General features: G+C 33.9%; 1 protein-coding gene and 1 pseudogene across 2 annotated transcripts in view; one reads left to right on the top strand and one right to left on the bottom strand.

Moving 5' to 3' along the window:
• Positions 1-2,438: 2,438 nt before the first annotated feature.
• LOC105953371 (benzyl alcohol O-benzoyltransferase pseudogene) lies at positions 2,439-5,508 on the bottom strand (annotated as a pseudogene). Its single transcript, XR_016034572.1, has 3 exons — positions 5,469-5,508; positions 4,013-4,425; positions 2,439-3,359 (listed from the first exon to the last, which is right to left on the bottom strand). The product of XR_016034572.1 is annotated as a benzyl alcohol O-benzoyltransferase pseudogene (transcript).
• Positions 5,509-20,009: 14,501 nt separating this feature from the next.
• Positions 20,010-21,944, top strand: part of LOC148767080 (uncharacterized protein At1g24485-like) — a 2,150-nt gene continuing 215 nt past the window's right edge. The window contains exons 1-3 of the mRNA XM_088825947.1: positions 20,010-20,038; positions 20,120-20,645; positions 21,619-21,944. The exon at positions 21,619-21,944 is cut by the window's right edge and continues 215 nt beyond it. Of these exons, the coding sequence (XP_088682073.1) occupies positions 20,203-20,645; positions 21,619-21,944 (769 nt within the window). The 5' untranslated portion in view covers positions 20,010-20,038; positions 20,120-20,202. The remainder of the gene's footprint in view (positions 20,039-20,119; positions 20,646-21,618) is intronic.

Raw genomic sequence — 21,944 nt, 5'->3', positions numbered from 1 at the left:
AAGTATTACCTTTAATTTCCAGTGCACAACAAGAATCACCAGCACAAACGACAATTAATTTAGTAACTCACGAAGTCTAGATCCCCATCCATGAAAGAACACCGAAAATCACAAATAAGAGAAATTAATTTAGGGAATTAGGGCTTCTTTAAAAAAATAAAAGGTTAAAAAACAAATCAAAAAATTGAGAGCGCCCATACCTGTTACAGCTTAAAAATAATGGAGTGGGGCAAGAAAACACCAACAATTTGGACCAGAGAGACGGATGTCTATATGACGAATATTTTGGGGCGATGTTTTAGGGCGCCAATTCAGATCTATCTGCTTGCGTGAGCGATGCCAGGTGATCGGAACAAAGATTCAGCGTGGAGAGGATTCAAAATTGATAAGCGATGTTCTTAAAACTGTTGCGTGTTTAAGGGAAGATGAAGAGACGACAGAGTTCTAATACGCTAAAGGATTCTAATACGCAGCAGAGTTTTTTTTTTTTTCAAAATTTTTGGCAAATAGCGGCAAATATCTAATATAGAGTTTTTTTTTTTTAATTACTATTAATTAAAAATACTAAATATTTACCACAGCACTTATGTTGGAAACGCTATAAACAAATGCTATTAAAGGATACATTTGTTGTAGTGTGTTGAGACATTGCATCAGATAGTTGGTGGAATAGTGCAGAAATACAGGACAAATAATGAGCATTGTGAAGAGAAATTGTTTATGCTACTGCATATCCTTTTATCTCGTGCTTATCTGAACGGATTATTTTCTTTAATTTTGGAACTATGGTTTATTTACGATTTACACTATCTGCTTAACTGTTTGATAAACTGTTGCAACAATTTATATTTTCATATGTTATTCTTAATTTGCTAACCCTTGTTCATGTAGGTACCATATTTTTAGGGAGAGTAAATGTTCTGACTAATCAATGCCAAAGGGGGAGAGTGTTAGAATCGCGGTGGGATTCTATGTTCACAACACCAAGTGGAATTCTGTGGAGATGTGTATTAATGTGAGGAACATATTTTCCTTAGTTATCTCATTAGATAATTTGAGAAGAAATAAATTATCTCTCCAATATTAATCACCTGAATGTGTGTATCCAAAATAAAATGAATTTCACATTTTCAATATTATGTTTATTGTCATTAATTGGTTTAGGTCTGCACAAGACTATAAAAGGAGGAGCTAATGCCGACGTTATTTGCTGAGTCTCTTATCACGTGGATAATTTACCACGTCGGCCTCCGCCGCCTTCTAAGTCTACCAAGCCATGTAAGCAAAGGGAAAGATTGAAGTCATTTACAAGAGGAGCTGCCCAATGATCTTCTACGGGGGGATAAACACATGCATGGAGAGCTGACTCCATTGCGAACCACGTGCCGAAGCCATTATTGGTGGAACAGTTGCTGAAACTGTGGCACATACTATTGCAGGAGTTGATGCCACTCTTTTTGTTGAAAGAGATGATGATGATGCGCTGTTCCTTTAATGCTGAGGATGATCTTTAATTTTATTGCTTCCGTCTATCCTCTGCTTGTTTTATTTTCAGGTTTTTTACTCAGGGGAGAAAATGATTATAATCAATAAACGACAAAGGAGGAGATTGTTAGAGTCCCTTGGATTCTAACTATACAAGAATTAAATAAAACTTGTGCCATAAGTTTGCATATACCGTGAGCTAAAGAAGGGAATAGTCCTTGTAGCTTTTAATTCTTTTAAATTGTCATTAATTGATTTATAATAGGAATTATTCTTCTAATGAGTTTCCTTGTATTGAAAATATTATTTCCTGCGTGATTAAGAGTTTCCTAACCGTAATGAACTTTACTTCCTTGTAGGACTCTTATTACTTGTAGAAGTATAAATAGAGCAGCACGACGGCTCATACCTCACGCTTTTCGTTGGAGAGGAAAAAATTCCACTTGTTTTTATTTCTCCATCGTGATACGTGATTTTCATAGAAAATATATCAGCTTCAATGCTTTGTGGTGAAGACACCAAGATTCAAGGATTATCACAAGTTTGCTTCTTCTATACAAAAAGAAGATCGGTTCTTCGGAAGAGGGGCTTAAACAGATCTTGAGAGGAGATCAATCCGCCGACTGAAGGGATTCAGCGTTGAAGGGAGTTCAACCGAGCGGAGAGGAGGCTGGCATAATCGGAATTACTAGTTTTGAGTATTGCACAAGAACGGCGTCAAGATAAATAGGGAGTATTTAATTTACTGTTTAAGTCCTAATATTGTGCCTGTAAAACTAAAATAGTGAATATTAGTTTTTTTGCAGATCCTCGTAGATGTAGGGTACAATTGTATACGAACCACATTAAATTTGTGTCTCGTTTAATTCTGTTTTTACAAACTGTTTCACGAACTGTTGCAACACTTCACGCACTAGTAATAAAAACTGAATCTGACACAAATAATTAATATTTGCACGAAATAAATTCTAACACACCCGATTCTCGTTATCATTTTTCAGCATGATCTCGAGCTCCCTCACGAACACATCCATGGCGTTCTTTTGTAAGGAAATGGGAACAATAATCCCGTTCTCACCCTTTTTATTTTTGAAGGGTATGTAATAGCTCGATAACTCGGGTACAACACCGACTTCGCCTTTCGCCGGGCCCCCATAAACGGGTTTGCCCCACCCAAAATCGACATCTCCGAAGCCCAAATGCCTTACATCGGACACCGCGTAATTCCCAACCAACGTGAAATGGGGCCGACCTCTGATTACCATAAGATCCGCCACCGATTTAACGTGCTCTTCCGTTGCCTTGGTTTTCGCCTTCATCACGAGTTCCACCGCGTAATGAAATGGATTTTTGGATAGGCTTTCTGCGGTGGCTATGGCGGCGGCTAAAACAAAAGCGTTGCCGTAGTACCCGGCAGGGAGTGGAGGATTGAACCGCTTCCGGCAGTTTATGACGCATAGGATCCTGACCTCTTCGTTAGGGTCCGGAGAGAGAGCGATCGTGCGGCAGCGCCATAGGCAGGCTGTCAGGAGTTCGAACTTGGTGCAGTTCCGGTGTAGGTGCAACGGCAGGCGGCCGTCAAGGGCGGATATTTCAGGGGCGCCGAAGAAGAAGGAGCGGTGCACCATGTCGCCGTCGAGTATAATTGGGATATTATTAACAACGTCATCGTACTCATGGTGCGTGCATGTCACGCGTGGCGGATTACGCGCGCTGAGGATGTGCCTTTCCCAAATTGGTTGTATTGAAGGGGCTTCAGCGCCACCAGCGAATTCTCCTACGGCGGACATAAATTCGGCGATTCCGGTACCGTCACTCATTGTGTGGTTGAAGCGGAGGGAGAAGATGAACCCACCGTATTTCAGGCGCGTGACCTGCAAAAATTAGGTGCGAGTACAAGAGTGATAATAAAAAAGATAAATTTCACTTTCCCCGTACTTTGGCTCGATATTATTTTACCCCTTCTACTCCTGATTGCATCGATTTGTCCCTTGTACTTGAAAAATTGTTTCAATGTGGCCCTCGCCCTTAGTTTTCAGATCTTTGACCTTAACACTGTTTGATCTATTTCTAAAAATTACAAAAAAAATCATCCCTCCCTGTTTAAATAATTATTAAAAAAATTAAAAAAAAAATTGTAGATGGCGTCGTGGACTATGTTTTCTCGTTGTCTTGAATTTTTAATTTTTTTTTAATAATTATTTAAACTCGGAGATGTGACGTTTTTGTAATTTCACATCTTAGATCAAACGGTACTAATGTCAAATGTCTGACAACTAACAACGAGGGCCACATTGAGACAATTTGGTATAGATTAAAAAGAGCAACACCAGTAGTAGCAAGGTCTAAAGTTGCCCTAGACACCGAATTTCACATAAGTACTCAACGCTGAAGATGTCACTTCATCGTCCGAAAGGATGGAAATTAGGGTTGTCACTAATTAGCATGTTTGTAGTAACAAAGGATGATCATGGCTAACTAGTGGATTTCGACGGCAACACGAAAGGATATATACTTATATACATACCTGAATAAGCAATAAAGGACAATTGATGATTCCACCGGAACCGGGGACGTCATAAAGCAGCTCGTCAAGGCATGGTACCGGCGGTCGAATTTCATCACCAAACTGCTCCAACGCCACATCAGCATCCGCCTCAATGAACATAACCCCCTCGCCGATGCACTCCACCACCAGCTTCCTGGCGGCTTGCTCCCTCAGCCGGCCGGCAAACGGGTAGTAAGGAACCAAAGCCTTGGCAATAGCTTTACGGATAACCTCAATGGGGTCCGCTCCGACGGAGGGAATACTCCGGTATAATTGTATGACCGGAACATGGAAACGGAGGCCCTCTTGATCGTCTATATCGGAGAGGGGTTTGAATTCGTGGGGTGTCGGCTTTGCTGGAAGGATTAGCTCTGGGTTCCGCCTCAAAATATCTTATTTCACTACCAAATTAACAGTGTTCTAAATAGCGGTCGTGGCAGTCGATATATCGGTCGCTATATCGGTATCGGTTTTAAACTTTTACGATTTTGTTGAGGCAGTTTGGAATATCAGTTTTTTTACGGCGAGGCGGTTTGCGGCGGCGGGTAGAGGTGTGCACGGGTCAGTTCGGTTCGGTTTTAGCCAAAAACCGAACCGAACCGAATATATCGGTTTTTGTAAAATTAAAAACCGTGTATGTCGGTTTTTTATCGGTTCGGTTTCTTTCGGTTTCGGTTCAGTTTCGGTTTTTTCGGTTCGGTTTCGGTTATTTTTGGGTTCAAGTGTCAATATATATTCAAGTTGTACAAACAAAAAAATACAATTTACAATTACTTTCACAACTTACTAATGAAGTGAAAATATAAAATCTTTAATTTCATAGGACTTAACGTAATTTAGATCATGTATTATGCTTCATCTTTTTTCCTACTTTCATCTACCACATTATTAAAACCATGAACTCAAGTAAATTTTTACTAACTAAATAAATAAAATACAATGTCTCAATTTATGAACAAATGCTTAGAATGAGACAAGTAATTGAAAGATAGATAATAAATATTAGGGTAAAATAATACATATATTATATAAAATGAAGTCATTTTATTGTTTCGGTTCGGTTCGGTTTTTCGGTTCGGTTATTTAGCTTCCCACCATACCGAACCGAATAATTCGGTATTTCAAAAATAAAAAACCGTACATGCGGTTTGCTATTCGGTACGGTTTAAAACGGCTCGGTTTTTCGGTTTTTCGGTTCGGTTTTTCGGTTTTTCGGTTTTTCTACTCACCCTAGCAGCGGGTCAAACCGATATATAGGTCAATAAATCGTTTTTTATTTATTTATTTATTTATTTATTTATTTATTTATTTATTTATTTATTTATTTATTTATTTATTTATTTATTTATTTATTGAAACTAAAATGAAAATAGATTTTGTTTTTTGTTTATTTTTTCCAATTCTTTCAACTTCCCAAAACCAAACCAAATACTACCCTTCAACTTGTAAGTGACAAAAAAGAAGAACTTGGCCATAACCCAAAGCATGAGTTTATGGTTTGTTATTAGAATTATATAATAACATATGAATGATAGGATATAATTATGTTTAAATATTCTTTTAGGGATAATTACAGTTTTGGTCCCCCAAGTTTGCACGTTTTTCACTTTTGGTCCCCTATTTACCGTAGTCAACAAAATACACACTAATGTTATCACATTTTAACACATTTGGTCCCTCCGTCTGTTTGACCGTCAAGAAGTAACGGTCAACTGTTGAATTAGGGCTGAATTTGGGATTTTTCATAGATAAAAATTGCACTCAGACCCCTGCATTCTTCTAAAATATTCTAAAAACCCCTAAAATTTTATTCAACCATAATTTCATCATTTATTCAATTTTGACAAACGACCCCGATTTTACCAGCATTTTTGCTGACCGTTGACTGACGTTGTTTTTTTTTTTCTTTACTTTTTTTTTCAGCATTGACTTTTTTATTTAATATAATTTTGACGCCGTTCACCGACATTATATTCTAGGTTAACAATGTAGACTTTTTTTAGTTTTCTTGCTTTTTTATGAACTTTTTTCTTGCGACATTTTTTTTTCCTAATCAACACAATTACCGTAGAACACAATAATAATACTATTTAATATCTAGTATCATAATATTAAAATTACAAACTTCAAATAAAGTTTTTATCTAAAATTCTAGGGCTTAACTACGATTTAAAAAATTTCTAAAATCCATAATTTACTCCCCTCAATTTATTCTTCGTGGAACCGCCAGTGCATCCCAAATTTCTTCCCAAAAAAATATGAAGAAGATGAATTAGGCATGTGCGGGGTAATTTGGAATGAGATAACCACTCTAGTAAACGGTTTTTGGGGCTAACACCGGCCGTTAATTTTTATCTTTTTTTTTTGGGGCTATTAGTGAGAACCCCCTCTAACATTATTTTAATAAGGATGGGTCCAGTTCATTTTCCTTTATTAGTGAGAAACCCATTCTTTTTATATTCTCAAATTTACCCTCCCACTATTCACTACCTATTATCCACTAGTTAGATATTTATTTTTTATATTTTATATTTTAATTTTAATTTTCGTTTTTTTTTATTAATTTATTCTTTAAAAAATAATATTTTTTAAAAAAAAACTTTTTTTTTAATTTTTTTTAATATTTTTCTTTAAATATTCCTTTTCTATATTCTTTTAGTTTTCAGTTAAAACAACTATATGCCAATAAAACGACTATTATTAAAACACTATTATTAAAACAATTAGTATTAAAACAATGATACATCAGTTTCACAATTTATTAAGTTAATTATATATTATATTATTTCCATTGTAAGATTAACTAATTATTTAATCAAAACATCTCCAAAACAACTATTTGTTAAATCAACTATTTATTCAAACAACAATATTGTTGTGCAAAAACAACTATATTGCTATACGAAAACAACTATATTGAATCAACTACAAATTATTGAAATCCACAAAAGCAAACGCAAAAAAACACACCAAATTCCAACAAAAACGACTATTATTGAAACCAACTACAACTGTAACGAAAACAACTATATCTTTTTGAGTAACATGAACACAATTTCAACAAACCAGCCTCCCAAACAATACCTCATCCTCGAGGTCAATCTATTCCATTACAGCGGTGGTGGAGGCGGTCTTCCGACGAGGATTCCAGGAATGCTTCCAAAAATCGAAGGAACAAAAAAAAAAAAAAAAACTATATTGCTGCAAAAGATACCCATCAACAACTATACAAAATAGTAGAATAACGAAAACAACTATGCAAAATAGTAGAATAACGAAAACGACTATATTGTTGCAAAAGATACCCATCAACAAAAACATCTCCGGTTTTTTTTTTTTAAATTATGGTTGCGGTGGAGCAGAGCGTTGTTACCAGATCCGGCGATGGAGACGAGGGTGGAGGTAGAGAGGGACTAACCATTACCAAAAAAAAAACGAAGGGTCTCCCATGGTCGATTCCAACGCCTTTGATGGCCACCGAACATAACAAACAAAGCTTTTGTTAACGATGTCTGCAGTCGCGATTTAAAGATGCAACCCAATGTTTTTTTATCCTCCTCAGGGTCGATTTATTCAATTACAACGCTGGTGGGGCAATTTTCCGACGAGGATTATAGGAATGCTTCCAAAAATTGAAGGAAAAAAATAACACTAGAAAATCTGCATTCCCGTATAAAGGAAAAGGGGAGATCGAAAAAACCGCAGTTCATCCTTGTTTTGGCGGCGCCGCCGCCTGCACTGCCCTAGCCATGTTTTCTTCCACATCGTGAAATTATAGAGAATGAAATTTAGGGTTTGGGTGAAGATAGGAAATAATATATTATCTGGTAAAAGGGGTAAATTAGGAACATTAGTATAAATTTTGTTAAGTATTTATTTAATTAAATAAATTAGGGGGGTCTCACTAATATTGAAAAAGGGGTGGCATCCATCCTCATTTATCCATTTAAGTGAGGGGGTTTTTACTAATAATCCCTTTTTTTTGTCTTAAAATTTTTCCGTTATTGAGATGCGTTGACTTTTTCCTTTTTTCTTTATTTTGACTTTTTTTTATGATATTTTTTTCTTGCCGATTATCAGCTTTGAATTTTTTTTTTTTAATTATATTTTACCATTACTCAACAATTTAAATAAAAATAAAATAAAAATCAAGAGAAAAATGTCAACGATGTTAACCCGACATTCAACATCGGTCAACAGCGGCAAAGAAAATCAATCGAAAAAAGAGTCAACCGAGTTATAAAGAAAGTCAAGGTCGGATTACCCAATTTTGAAAAATTGGGGTCATTGGTTAAAATTTGTTAATTGATGAGATTAGGGTTAAATTATGGTTGGATAAAATTTTAGAGATTTTTAGAATATTTTGAAAGAATACAGGGGTCTTATTGCAATTTTTTCAAAGAAACATCCCAAATTCAGCCGTTGACCGTTACAACTTAACGGTCAAATAGACGGAGGGACTAAATGTGTTAAAATGTGACAACATTAATGCGTATTTTGTTGACGACGGTAAATGGGGGACCAAAAATGAAAAACGTGCAAACTTGGGGGACCAAAACTGTAATTATCCCATGAAAGATGTGTGGCAAATGTCTATGTCATATCTCCAAATTGCTTAGTTGGAGATCAATTGATGATGTGTATTTCTCAATTGATTAGTTTATTTTGATTTTGGTACGTATTTAAGTTATTACATATTTAACATTTCTGCACTCATTTAAATATTTATCACATGTATATATATTATTTCAAAATTTTATATTCTATAAATTCGAAGCTATTATCTTATTTATAATTTTAATTTTCCGAAAAATGTACTATTTTGATTTTTTTTTTAGTATTATTAAATTTTCAGTATCATTAACAATATCAATATCAGTAACCACATGAGTATCAATATCAGTATTAGTATTAGTATTACTATTAGTATTAGTATTAGTATTAATATTAGTATTAATATTAGTATTAGTATTAGTATTAGTATTAGTATTAGTATTAGTATTAGTATTAGTATTAGTATTAGTATTAGTATTAGTATTAGTATTAGTATATTAGTATTAGTATTAGTATTAGTATTAGTATTAGTATTAGTATTAGTATTAGTATTAGTATTAGTATCAATATTAGTATCAATATTAGTATTAGTATGAGCATCAATATTAGTATCACTATCACCATCAGTGTCAGCATCAGTGTTAGTATTAGTATTAGTATTAGTATTAGTATTAGTATTAGTATTAGTATTAGACTATTAGTATTAGTATTAGTATTAGTATTAGTATTAGTATTAGTATTAGTATTAGTGTTAGTATTAGTATTAGTATTAGTATTAGTATTAGTATCAGTATTAGTATTAGTATTAGTATTAATATTAGTATCACTGTTAGTATCACTATTAGTATTAGTATTAGTATTAGTATTAGTTTTAGTTTTAGTTTTAGTATTAGTATTAGTATTAGTATTAGTATTAGTATTAGTATTAGTATTAGTATTAGTATTAATATTAGTATTAGTATTAGTATTAGTATTAATTAGTATTAGTATTAGTATTAGTATTAGTATTAGTTTAAGTATTAGTATTAGTATTAGTATTAGTATTAGTATTAGTATTAGTATTAGTATTAGTATTAGTATTAGTATTAGTATTAGTATTAGTATTAGTATTAGTATTAGTATTAGTATTAGTATTAGTATTAGTGTTAGTATTAGTATTAGTATTAGTATTAGTATTAGTATTATTATTAGTATTAGTATTAGTATTAGTATTAGTATGAGCTAATAAGTATTAGTACTAGTATTAGTATTAGTATTAGTATTAGTATGATATTAGTATTAGTATGATATTAGTATTAGTATCAGTATCAGTATTAGTATCGGTATCACTATCAATAACAACATCAGTATCAGTATGAGTATGAATATGAGTATGAGTATCAGTATCAATATATGTATGAATATTGGTATGAGTATTGGTATGACTATTGGTATGACTATTGGTATGAATATTAATATTGGTATTAGTATTAATAATAGTATTAGTATGAGTATTAGTATCAGTATCGGTATCAGTATCAATATGTGTATGTGTATTAATATTAGTATCCATATTAATATCAGTAGCAGTATCAGTATCAATATCAATATTATTATCATTATTATTATCATTATTAGTATTATTATTAGTATTCGAATTCATATTAGTCTTGGCGTATTAGCATTAGCATTATTCTTAGTATTAATATTAGTATTAGTATTAGTATTAGTATTAGTATTAATATTAGTATTAATATTAATATTAGTATTAGTATTAGTGTTCGTATTAATATTGGCATATTAGTTTAAACATTAAATATTCGTATTAGAATTGGCGTATTATTATTAATACTAGTGTTGATATTAATATTAGTATTAGACTATTAGTATTAATCATCGTATTAGGTGGTGTTTGCAAATGATTATTTAAAAGCAGAAGTTAGTGATTGTGATTTAAGTTAGTTTTAAGTGCTTATTTCTAAAAGTTGGGGGTGTTTGCAAATATTTCGGAAAATGAACTAAAATTAAAAAAGTAGGGTTATGGGTGCTTTTAAAAAAAATAGCTTAAAGCAGATTATTTTAAGAGAAACAAAAGCAAAAGTTGATTTTGCAAACACCTAAAAATAGATTATGAGCAAAAAAAAACCGCATAATCACTTTCAAAAAGCATTTGCAAACACCACCTTAATATTAGGATTAATATTAATATTAGTATTATTAGTGTTGGTTTTAGTGTTAATATTAGTATTAGTATTAGTATTACAATGTTGGTTTTAGTATTAGTAGTAGTAGTTGTTGTTAGTGTAATATTTGTGTTAATATTAGGGTGGCATAGGCAATTGTACGCCGCAATGTCCAGAGTTAAAAGTAGATTTGAGATAAAGATATTTATCAACTCAAAATCGGGCGATATAACTAAAATTACGAGCAATGTTGTGTGCACAAAAGATTTTCAGCAAATATGAAGGTAAATCACATACAAATGTATATTTTAATTCAATAATTTTATTTTATTTTGGTATTATTTATATGTATGTCAATTGTTCAAAGTTTTCGTTCGTTTTATTTTATCCAAAATAATGTTTTTTAAACTATTGATCCCGTGCATCGCACGGGTGAATTACTCGTTCCATTAAATTGAACTAAATTATTTTGATTATAAATCTTTTTGGTACCATATTTAGGATTGAGGGTCGAATCCTAGTCACCTAATTCGGGAACAATAAAAATAAATAAATAAACAAACAACCAATTATTAAAGTGTCCTAGTCCTAATTAAACTTCCTCGTTGTATGTCTTCAAATCCTACTTGAAAAGGTATTTAATGTAGTTATATATATATATATATATAGATAAATATAATATCCATCTGACCTAAATAAATTTGCAGCAAGAAAAAAGATGGGCACAAACAAGAAGCTTGTTCTGGAGGGATCAACGTATTTCAACGTCGTTTACAAGTGGCCGGAATCCGATGCTGAGTTCATGAAGTCTTTGATCTCCGGTGGTTGCGATAGTATTGGCAAGGGCGGCGGCGATTATTGCGGTGTTGGTGGATGCGGCCGAGACAGGAAGTCGGCGGCAGATAAGTACGTCGCATGCAGACGGGTATTTCTGAAAAGCTACACTTTCTCAAGAGAAGAAGACTACACCTATGACTGGCTCGGCTACCCTAAATATAAGAGAAAGAGACGATCCGACGGCGGCTGCCGGAGTAATAAGTCGTTCAACTCCGTTCTCCGGCAGATGTTGTCTTGCGGTAGCGTTAAGATTAATGATGTTGTTGATTGAAGGTGTTTTTGTTTGGTTTTGATTTTCTTTAGTTTTTAGGATTTTTTTGTATTTATTTATATTTTATTATCTTTATTTGTATCGTAATTTATTTGAACAATAATAAAATAAAATAAAGTATATATTACCGTAATTTTTCAAAATATTGCACGGAAATTAAGGGCATTGGTCGTATATGAGAAAATTTCTTCATGATGAACTGTAGTTTGAAAAGTTAGGTCTTTCGAAGAGAATTATGGTTATTTGTAGGTTAACTGTTGATCTGCACGCACCAATGTAAATTTATTAGTGTTTGTGCACATGAATGATGAAGATCGATCTATTGGATGAATTTCAGCCGAGGTAGCGCATAATAGAAATCAGATGATATAATTTGTTTTCTTTTTTTCATTGAAATTAATTTCTAGACACACCATAGTAGTAGAAACCAGATGATATAATTTATTTTCTTTTTGCCTTGAAATTTTGGACACAAGGCAATGTGGATGCGTTTGTGTGTATACGATGGGATATAATTTATTTTCTTTTTTCATTGAAATTTTTGATTGTAAGTTTAATTGTTTCCTTAGTATAGTATATTAGGGTTTTACACATGCAAGAGAATGTAGCATGTCGAAAAGAAACTCGTCGTCTTTCGCTTAATTTTTCAGTGAATTCTTAGTATATTCTATAGGATTAATTCTTTTTACGGCTTCCATGCTCCGTCACTTCGTCATTATATTTTTAATTCCATAGAAATTGTAAAAAAATAAAAAACTAGAATGAAAATTTTTGTTTCAAAATTAAAAAAAAAAATTGAATCAAAATCATTAAAATTCGACAATTATATATATATATATATATATATATATATATATATATATATATATATATATATATATATATATGAGTAAACTGCAAAAACTACCCCTGTGTAATCTCGAAATAGCAAAAACCCCCCTATGATAAATAAACTAGCAAAAACCTCCCCTGTGAAATTATTTAAATAGCAAAAACCCCCCTATGGAACTATTTGAGGGTTGACTTGATATAAAAAGACACAAATACCCCTGGAGTCTTGCAATTAATAAATTCTTATATTTTATAAATATTTTAATTATTTTATTTAAAAAATAATCAATTTAGTTGTTTACTATTTTTTTTAATTTCTAAACAAACAAATTAAAAAGAATATATATACATATAATATGTATATATATATAAATACATTTTGAGGGACAATTTTGTCATTTCAAGTCTAAAAAATCAGCTAGGGGGGATTCTGCCTTTGACTAAATTTCATGGGGGGGTTTTTGCTAGTTTATTTATCACAGGGGGGTTTTCGCTATTTCGAGATAACACAGGGGTAGTATTTGCAGTTTACTCATATATATATATATATATATATATATATATATATATATATATATATATGCACCGCAGGAATCTGGCAAGCAACGAATTCAGCGACCCTGTACCGGATTCTTTGTCGAAGAAAATCGGCGTAAATTTAGTGTAAACTCGAGTTTGGAAAAGTGTTCTTTTATTGATTTTGAACTAAAAAATAAATAAAATAAAAATGATGGTCTTATGTTAATTTCCAGGGTAACAGGCAATCCTGATCTCTGCACATCAGGGAACTCTTGCAAGACTTTTACTAGTTCTTCACTAACCGAATAATCAGAGGATTGGGCTATTCTGCACTACGACGAAGATGAAGAAAAAGATAAGTTTCTTCGATTTTTGTTATCTAATATCTCATGTTAATGTGCAGTTATCTGAGTTTAAGTTATCAATATGTTAGGCTATTTTCATAGTAAGTTCCCGATTAGAAGTTATCGGTTCCGGGTATATTAGTTGGCACCAACAAATACCGATAATTCCTTCGTTATCAAAAAAGAAATGAAAAACGGAATTAGGAGCCATGAATAAATCAACGATGACAAGGAAGATTTTTGTGCAAGAATCTAAATGCCAGCAAAGTGTTGCAGTTAAATCTACAGCAATCAAAACATACCAAGATACTGCCTGATACTTGAAAGCTAGGTTGTCGATATATTTTCGAAATCTTGCATTTCTTGAGCATTAAGTTTTTAGTTTATATATTAAACAAGATTAGATTATTCAATTAATTGTAATTTTATTTTTATCAATTACAATGTAATTGTTCGAGTTCGATCAATTAGTTAAAATAAATTCTATGTCTGCTTTATCGTTCAAGTTTTGTCCGATACAATTTTTACTACTTTCGTATGGTTTACAAGTTATTAAAAATAATAAATTTTAATTATTGCACATACATGAATAATAAATTTTTACTTCGACGAAAATGGTATATTACGAGGGTATAGCGGGGTTGACTGGGCTAAGGGTCAAGGTCAAGTCCTTGTGTTCGACTTTGACTTCTCCTCTATTTTCCTCTATTTATTCATTATGAACCAATGAAAACTGTCCCAAATGAAACCACCAAGCAATCATAGACTCACAATTCCAACCAGCAAATACGTGTCAACTGTTACAATAGAACCTCGATACATTGATAATTTTGCTTAAATAATAATTTATTTCGGTTCCGAGTCGATGAAAATGTATTAAATTATTAGTTCGATAATTTAATATTTCGCTAAATTAATAGAATTTTGCTAGTCCCCACTACATTAATTTATAGAGGTTTAGATTCTACTAACTAAATAGTTGGAGCTAATAATAATATGTTCGATTGATAAGATTCGTATTTATTCAAAACTGCTAAAAAAACTAAAGTCCGCTATGATATGTTACTATTTCATGTATTTAGTAGCAACCCTTCCCCATGCGACTAATTTTATCGAGTAAGAGGTCTTATGGTCAAATTCAATATAATTCCAGAATTTAACTAATTAATTTAATATGAGAACTATTGGAATATTAGATTTGTATATCATGTAAAGTTGTTATTCTGTTTTGAGTAGTTAATTTCTTGTGTAAGTTGTTGTAAGTTGTTATTTCTAATATAGCACTTTATCTCATATATAGCGTTTCTCCAGCTGTATATATATATGAGTTTCCCGTTGTAATAAAACCAATTAAGTTTTTCCCTCTTTCAATAAAAATCTTCTTCATTCTCTCTGCTTCGTTTTCTTCCCCAAAGCTCCAATGGAGTTTTCCAGATTCTAACATGGTATCAGATTAAATTCACCTATTTTCCAATTATGTTCGCTCTCTGCTCTTCCGCATTTCAGTTTACTCTGCAATTCGATTGCTATGGCTCCATCACGATCGCCATTAGATGATGCTTCCAGTGCGTATTTCATCCATCCATCCGACGGACCGAATTTGATTCTCGTCTCCCAGCCTCTCAGTGAAGATAACTATGCCTCCTGGGCTAGGGCAATGACAATTTCGCTCACGGTCAAGAACAAAGTTGGATTCGTTGATGGCGCGATTTCTGATCCAGGTGATGATGACCTAATTTTGCGAAATGCTTGGATTCGAAATAATAATATGGTAATGTCTTGGATTATCAATGCCGTTTCAAAGGACATTCAAGGTAGTATCATGTATTCTTCATCGGCAAAAGAAATTTGGGATGATTTGAAGACTCGTTTCTCTCAGACCAATGGCCCTCGCATTTTCCAATTGAGGCGTGATCTAGCCAATCTTTCTCAAGGTCATCAATCTGTCAATGTTTATTTTACCAAAGTAAAGGCAATTTGGGACGAATTGGCTAATTTTCGCCCTGCATGTTCTTGTGGAAAATGTGATTGTGGGGGTCTAGATCGGTTAAGTGCTCATTACAATCAAGAGTATGTTATGAGTTTCCTCATGGGGCTTAATGATAATCTTGCACAGACAAGAGGTCAAATTCTCCTTATGGACCCTCTCCCCTCGATAAGCAAGGTTTTCTCTTTTGTCTCTCAAGAAGAAAGACAAAGATCTGTGACTGCTATCAACCCTGACTCAAGTGCAGCTTTTGCTATCAAAACCGATGGTTTTAGAAGGCAGATAAATAATCAGTTCTACAGCACTGGACCAAAGAGAAAAGAGCGGGGTTATTGTACTCATTGCAACATGCATGGTCACACTGTGGAAAAATGTTACAAGATTCATGGTTATCCACCGGCATACAAAGCAAAACCTCGATTTCAGACTTCAAATGTGAATCGGGTCTCCAGCTATGAAACACCCTTGGATAATCTGCATCAATCTGCTCAAGCCACCACTGATGGTTTTTTCAAGAACATGACACCCGTTCAATGTCAACAATTCCTTAATATGGTAAATTCTCAAATGATTTGCCAACAACAATCAGGTGCTTCCAATCAGCAACAGTCTGTTTCATCTTCTGGTTTGGAAACAGCTACTGTTTCTTGTGTTTCAGGTATAGAAGGTATATGTGCTCTTTCCATGTCTTCTCAATTATTACCTCACTTTTGGATTATGGACTCTGGAGCTTCTAAACATATATGCAATAATAGAAAATACTTCATTAATATGAAAGCTGTTAACAATGCCAGAGTTATTTTACCTGATTCCACTGTTTTTCAGGTTCCCTTTATAGGTGATATTCAGTTGAATTCTAAAATTCTGCTCAAGAATGTTTTCTATGCTCCTACTTTCCATTTTAATTTGTTATCTGTTGGTATGCTTCTTGACCATACTTTTGGTCATGTTAACTTCACAACTCAATCTTTCATGATACAGGACAAGTTGTTGAAGATGATTGGCAAGGGTAGAAAAGTTGAGGGTCTATATGTCTTGGACTCAGATCAATTTACACCTACTTCTAGTTCTGTTCCCTTGTATAATCAAACTGGTTTTTGTAATAAAGTTTCTGCTGTTATTTGGCATAAAAGGCTTGGTCATATTCCCTTTAAGAAATTGGCTTTCTTGAAAAACACTATTGGTTTTTCTGCTGTAACCTCTGAGTCTGTTGATACTTGTTGTCATGTATGTCCTATTGCTAAGCAGAAAAGACTTCCTTTTATTTCTAATAATAATTTTTCTTCTCAAGTTTTTGATCTTATACACTGTGATCTTTGGGGTCCATACAAAGTTGAATCTTATAATGGTCATAGATTCTTTATTACCCTTGTTGATGACTGTTCCAGGTTCACTTGGGTGCACATGATCAAAGCAAAGTCTGATGCACTGACTGTGATTCCAAGTTTCATTAAAATGGTTCAGACTCAGTTTGGTAAGACTATTAAAGTTTTTAGGTCAGATAATGCTCCTGAGCTGTCTTTTACCTCTTTATTTGCTCATCTTGGCATTATGCATCAATTCTCATGTGTTCAAACTCCCCAGCAAAATGCTGTGGTTGAGAGGAAACATCAACACATTTTAAATGTGGCTAGATCATTATTTTTTGAATCCAAAGTTCCTATTGAATATTGGAATGAGTGTGTTCTTTCTGCTGCTTATCTCATTAACAGAACTCCTGCCAAGAATCTAAATAATAATACTCCTTATGCTATTCTATACCCTGATAATCCTTTTAAATATGATATTTTAAAAGTTTTTGGTTGCCTTGTGTTTGCATCTACTTTACAAGCTGGTAGAGATAAATTTCAACCTAGAAGTAGATTATGTGTGTTCCTTGGTTATCATACTGGTGTAAAAGGATATAAATTACTGGATTTTCACTCTAGGGAAGTTTTTTTGTCTAGAGATGTGATTTTTCATGAAGATAAATTTCCTTTTTCTTCTGTTTCATCTCCTCATTCTTTTAATGATGTTTACAAGGATGATTCTAATGTGGTTCTCCCTAGTTCTGGTATTTTAGCCTCAGATAACACTGAATCTTGTTATAATTCTTCTATGGATGCTGTTGATTCCATCTCTGATTCTGATCAGACCAGTTCTGAGCCTATTGGTCCTGCACTCAGAAGAACCTCTAGGCAGACCAAGGCTCCTTCTTATTTGGCTGATTATACTTGTAATGTTGTGGGCATTGTGTCTAAATATCCTATCAATGCAGTTGTTTCTTATGATAAACTTTCTACTTCTTTTAAACATTTTGTTCTGAATGTAGCCAGTGACAGTGAGCCACACACATATAGACAGGCTGCTAAGCATGACCATTGGGTACAAGCCATGGAAGAAGAACTTCAAGCTCTTGAACACAACAAGACATGGTCTGTTGTCCCTTTGCCAGCAGATAAACACTCCATCAGCTGTAAATGGGTGTTTAAAGTCAAAAGGAAACAGGATGGCTCTGTAGATAGATATAAAGCCAGGTTAGTAGCTAGAGGCTTTACTCAACAGGAGGGTATAGATTACATTGATACTTTTTCTCCTGTTGTTAAACTAGTTACTGTTAAACTTTTGCTTGCTTTAGCTGCTACTCATCATTGGGAATTGCATCAGTTAGATGTCAATAATGCTTTTTTAAATGGTGATTTAAATGAGGAAGTTTATATGGATCTTCCTCCAGGATATATTCCTTCTGTTGATAGTTCTAGTTCAGTATCACTTGTCTGCAAGCTTCATAAGTCTTTATATGGGTTAAAACAAGCTTCTAGACAGTGGAATGCTAAGTTTACAGAGGCTATTCTTGATTTGGGTTTTACTCAGTCTTTGTCTGATTATTCTTTGTTTACCAGAGGTTCTGGTTCTGCTTTTATTGCTCTTTTGGTTTATGTTGATGATATGGTTATTGCTGGTCCTAGTTCTGCCAATATAGCTGGTTTAAAAGTTGATCTTGCCAATAAGTTTCAATTGAAAGATCTTGGTCCCATGAAATATTTTCTTGGGATTGAGGTTGCTAAATCCCAGTCTGGTATTTCTATTTCTCAAAGGCAGTATACTTTGAATCTCCTTAAAGATACTAGATATACAGATTGCAAGCCTGCTACACTGCCTATGCTTCCAAAGATCAAGCTTAATTCAGAAGATGGGGAGCTTCTTTCAGATCCTTCCTCTTATAGGAGATTAATTGGCAGACTGCTTTACCTCACTCTCACCAGACCTGATATCACTTTTGCTGTGCATAAGCTGAGCCAGTTTGTAGCCCAGCCTCGTACTCCACATCTGGAAGCTGTCCATCATGGTCTGAGATATTTGAAAGCAGCTCCTGGACAAGGCCTCTTTTATTCTTCTACTTCCGACAATGTTTTGAAAGGTTTTTCAGATGCTGATTGGGGTTCCTGTTTGGATTCCAGAAAGTCTACTACTGGTTATTGTGTATTTTTTGGTGATTCTCTCATTTCGTGGAAGTCCAAGAAACAAGCTACTGTGGCTAGGTATTCTGCTGAAGCAGAATACAGGGCTCTTGCTTCTACTTCTAGTGAGCTGGTTTGGATTCTTCAGCCTCTCAAGGATTTTCATGTTGTGCCTGCCTCTACTTTGTTGTTCTGTGATAATTTAGCTGCGGTGCATATTGCTTCCAATCCAACGTTTCATGAACGGACTAAACATATAGAAATTGATTGCCATTTTGTCCGGACTCAAGTCACTCTTAAAAAGCTTCGGCTTATGCCTGTTAGAGGTTCTGATCAGATTGCGGATGTGCTCACCAAGGCTCTGCCTCTTCCTGCTTTGCCTTATCTCTTGTCCAAGATGGCCTTTCTCAACATTTATACCAGTCCATCTTGAGGGGGGAATATTGGAATATTAGATTTGTATATCATGTAAAGTTGTTATTCTGTTTTGAGTAGTTAATTTCTTGTGTAAGTTGTTGTAAGTTGTTCTTTCTAATATAGCACTTTATCTCATATATAGCGTTTCTCCAGCTGTATATATATATGAGTTTCCCGTTGTAATTAAACCAATTAAGTTTTTCCCTCTTTCAATAAAAATCTTCTTCATTCTCTCTGCTTCGTTTTCTTCCCCAAAGCTCCAATGGAGTTTTCCAGATTCTAACAAGAACTAATCTAACGAGCCGAACATGTTACTGACTAAATAACTAATTAGTCATTAAGGAATTCACCTAATCATATCTAATCGAATATAGATAATCGAACGAGCCATCAGAAATTGTGTATATCTTAGAATTAAATAATTAACTAGTTAAGAAAAAGTTAATATATATAATCTAATTCAATGTGGTCCGAATCAAGTCAACTCATACAAACGAAGTCAACTCTACATTCTTCAATTAATTCTGTCCACTTAATGTAAGCCATTTAATTCAGACAATTCATTAAAGAGAGTATATAAGTTGAAGTACTAAATCTCAATTATCAAATTTCCGTCTCTGCATTTTATCAACCTCAGCTTATGGTAAGTATTTACTTTCGAGCCCTTTTATACTAGCTTAATTAATATCTAGTCCTCTAATATTAATTTATTTGTCTCATGCAGTTTTTAATAGCATCGACTGCGGATCGTCGAAAACAACGTACATCGACGAAAATCAGATCGTGTGGAAAGGAGACGAAGCCGACATGCAAAACGGGGAATCGAAGGTTGTCGAAACGAGCAACTCCGTATCTCCTGTAATGAACACACTAAGAGTGTTCGCTACTCGTAAAAAGAACTGCTACTCGATCGAAGCTAGCAAGGGCGAAAGGGTAATTGTGCGCGCGAGTTTTCTCTACGGGAACTACGACGGGTTGTCTTCGCCCCCGTCTTTCGATCTCCACTTCGACGGGAACTTTTGGACGACCGTCGATACTTCGGTTACGGAGTATGTTTATCGCGAGGTGACTTATGTTACGAGATTGGATTATGTGAGTGTTTGCGTTGCTCAAACTAAACCCGGTCAATTCCCGTTTATTTCGGCTATTGAAGTTTGTAGCGTGGAATCGACAATGTATACCAATGGTGATCAAGATTATCCCCTTCATTTGATCAAAAGGGTTGCTTATGGGGCTAGTGAAACTATAAGGTACCAATTTCATATATATATATATATATATATATATATATATATATATATATATATATATATATATATATATATATATATATATATATATATATAGACTCATTTTCTTGGATTTAGATTTTTTATTCTTTTTTTTCTTGGAAACTTGCACTAGATTTCTTATAGGGAAAATTACCGTCTTCATCTCTTAAGTTTGCACCAATTTTATATCTGGTCCTTCATGTTTACAAAACAACACATTTGGTCCCCCATACATGCTTTAAAAGTTCAACACTTTTAGTCATTTCAGTCAATTTTCGGTTAGTACTAACGGAATCAAGCGTGCGCCCTAAATTATAAAAACTGCCAGACTATCAGTAAATTGACGGAAATGACGAAAATTATTAAATTATTAAAACAATAAGGAACATATGTATTTTTCATGAATATGGAGGACTAAATATAAAATTGATGCAAACTTTATAGGTGGAAACTGTAACTTTCCCATTTCTTACATGAATATCTATATAGTTGAGGCTAAAATTGGAAATAATTAACATCGTCAGATATTGATTATGGACGAAGAAGGGCATGCCGCATGTCGGCATGTGTGAGAATTTTTTTTATTGCATTTTAGTTCATTTATATTATATTGAATTGCATTTTAGTACATTTATATTATATTGAATTGCGAAAAACCTCATCGTGTTATAAATATTAGAAAAAAAACCCCTATAATGCAGTGATTTTAGCACATGACCCCCTAAATGATGGTTTATAAGGGATAGTTTGGCTAGAACAATTGCATCATGGGTGGTTTTCGCTTATACTTATAACACGAGTAGTCCTTTTAGAAATTAAATTAATCAATAATTCAGATGAACCCGTCTTTTGTTTTTTTAAATAAATAAATAATGTCGGTTTTGGTTTCGGTTTCGGTTTCGGTTTCGGTTTCGGTTCCGGTACTAACTAATTTGCTGCTACATATAATTAGGTACAAAGACGACCCTTACGACAGATTATGGACACCAGCAGTAACATACGGGCTAATCAACGTACCAAGCGACACTTCCCTCGCCCCGACAACAGCACTGGACCAACCTCCCCCTGCAGTTCTCCAGAATGCAGTTACTGCAGTTACACACACGACAACAATCCCGTTGTTCGTGGCTTGGTTCCCCCGGCCAGTTGGATTTCCCATCTACTTGAACATGTACTTCTCCGAATTCGCTGAGCTGGACGCAACCACCCAGAAGAGATCCTTTCAAGTTCTTATGGATAACGAACTGCTATCCGACCGGCCCGTGGTCCCGCCTTACG

Source organism: Erythranthe guttata, chromosome 11 (assembly GCF_056151865.1).
Source record: "Erythranthe guttata isolate IM_541 chromosome 11, IM_541, whole genome shotgun sequence".
Lineage (NCBI taxonomy): Eukaryota > Viridiplantae > Streptophyta > Magnoliopsida > Lamiales > Phrymaceae > Erythranthe > Erythranthe guttata.
This window is presented reverse-complemented; position numbering and strand designations above follow the sequence as displayed.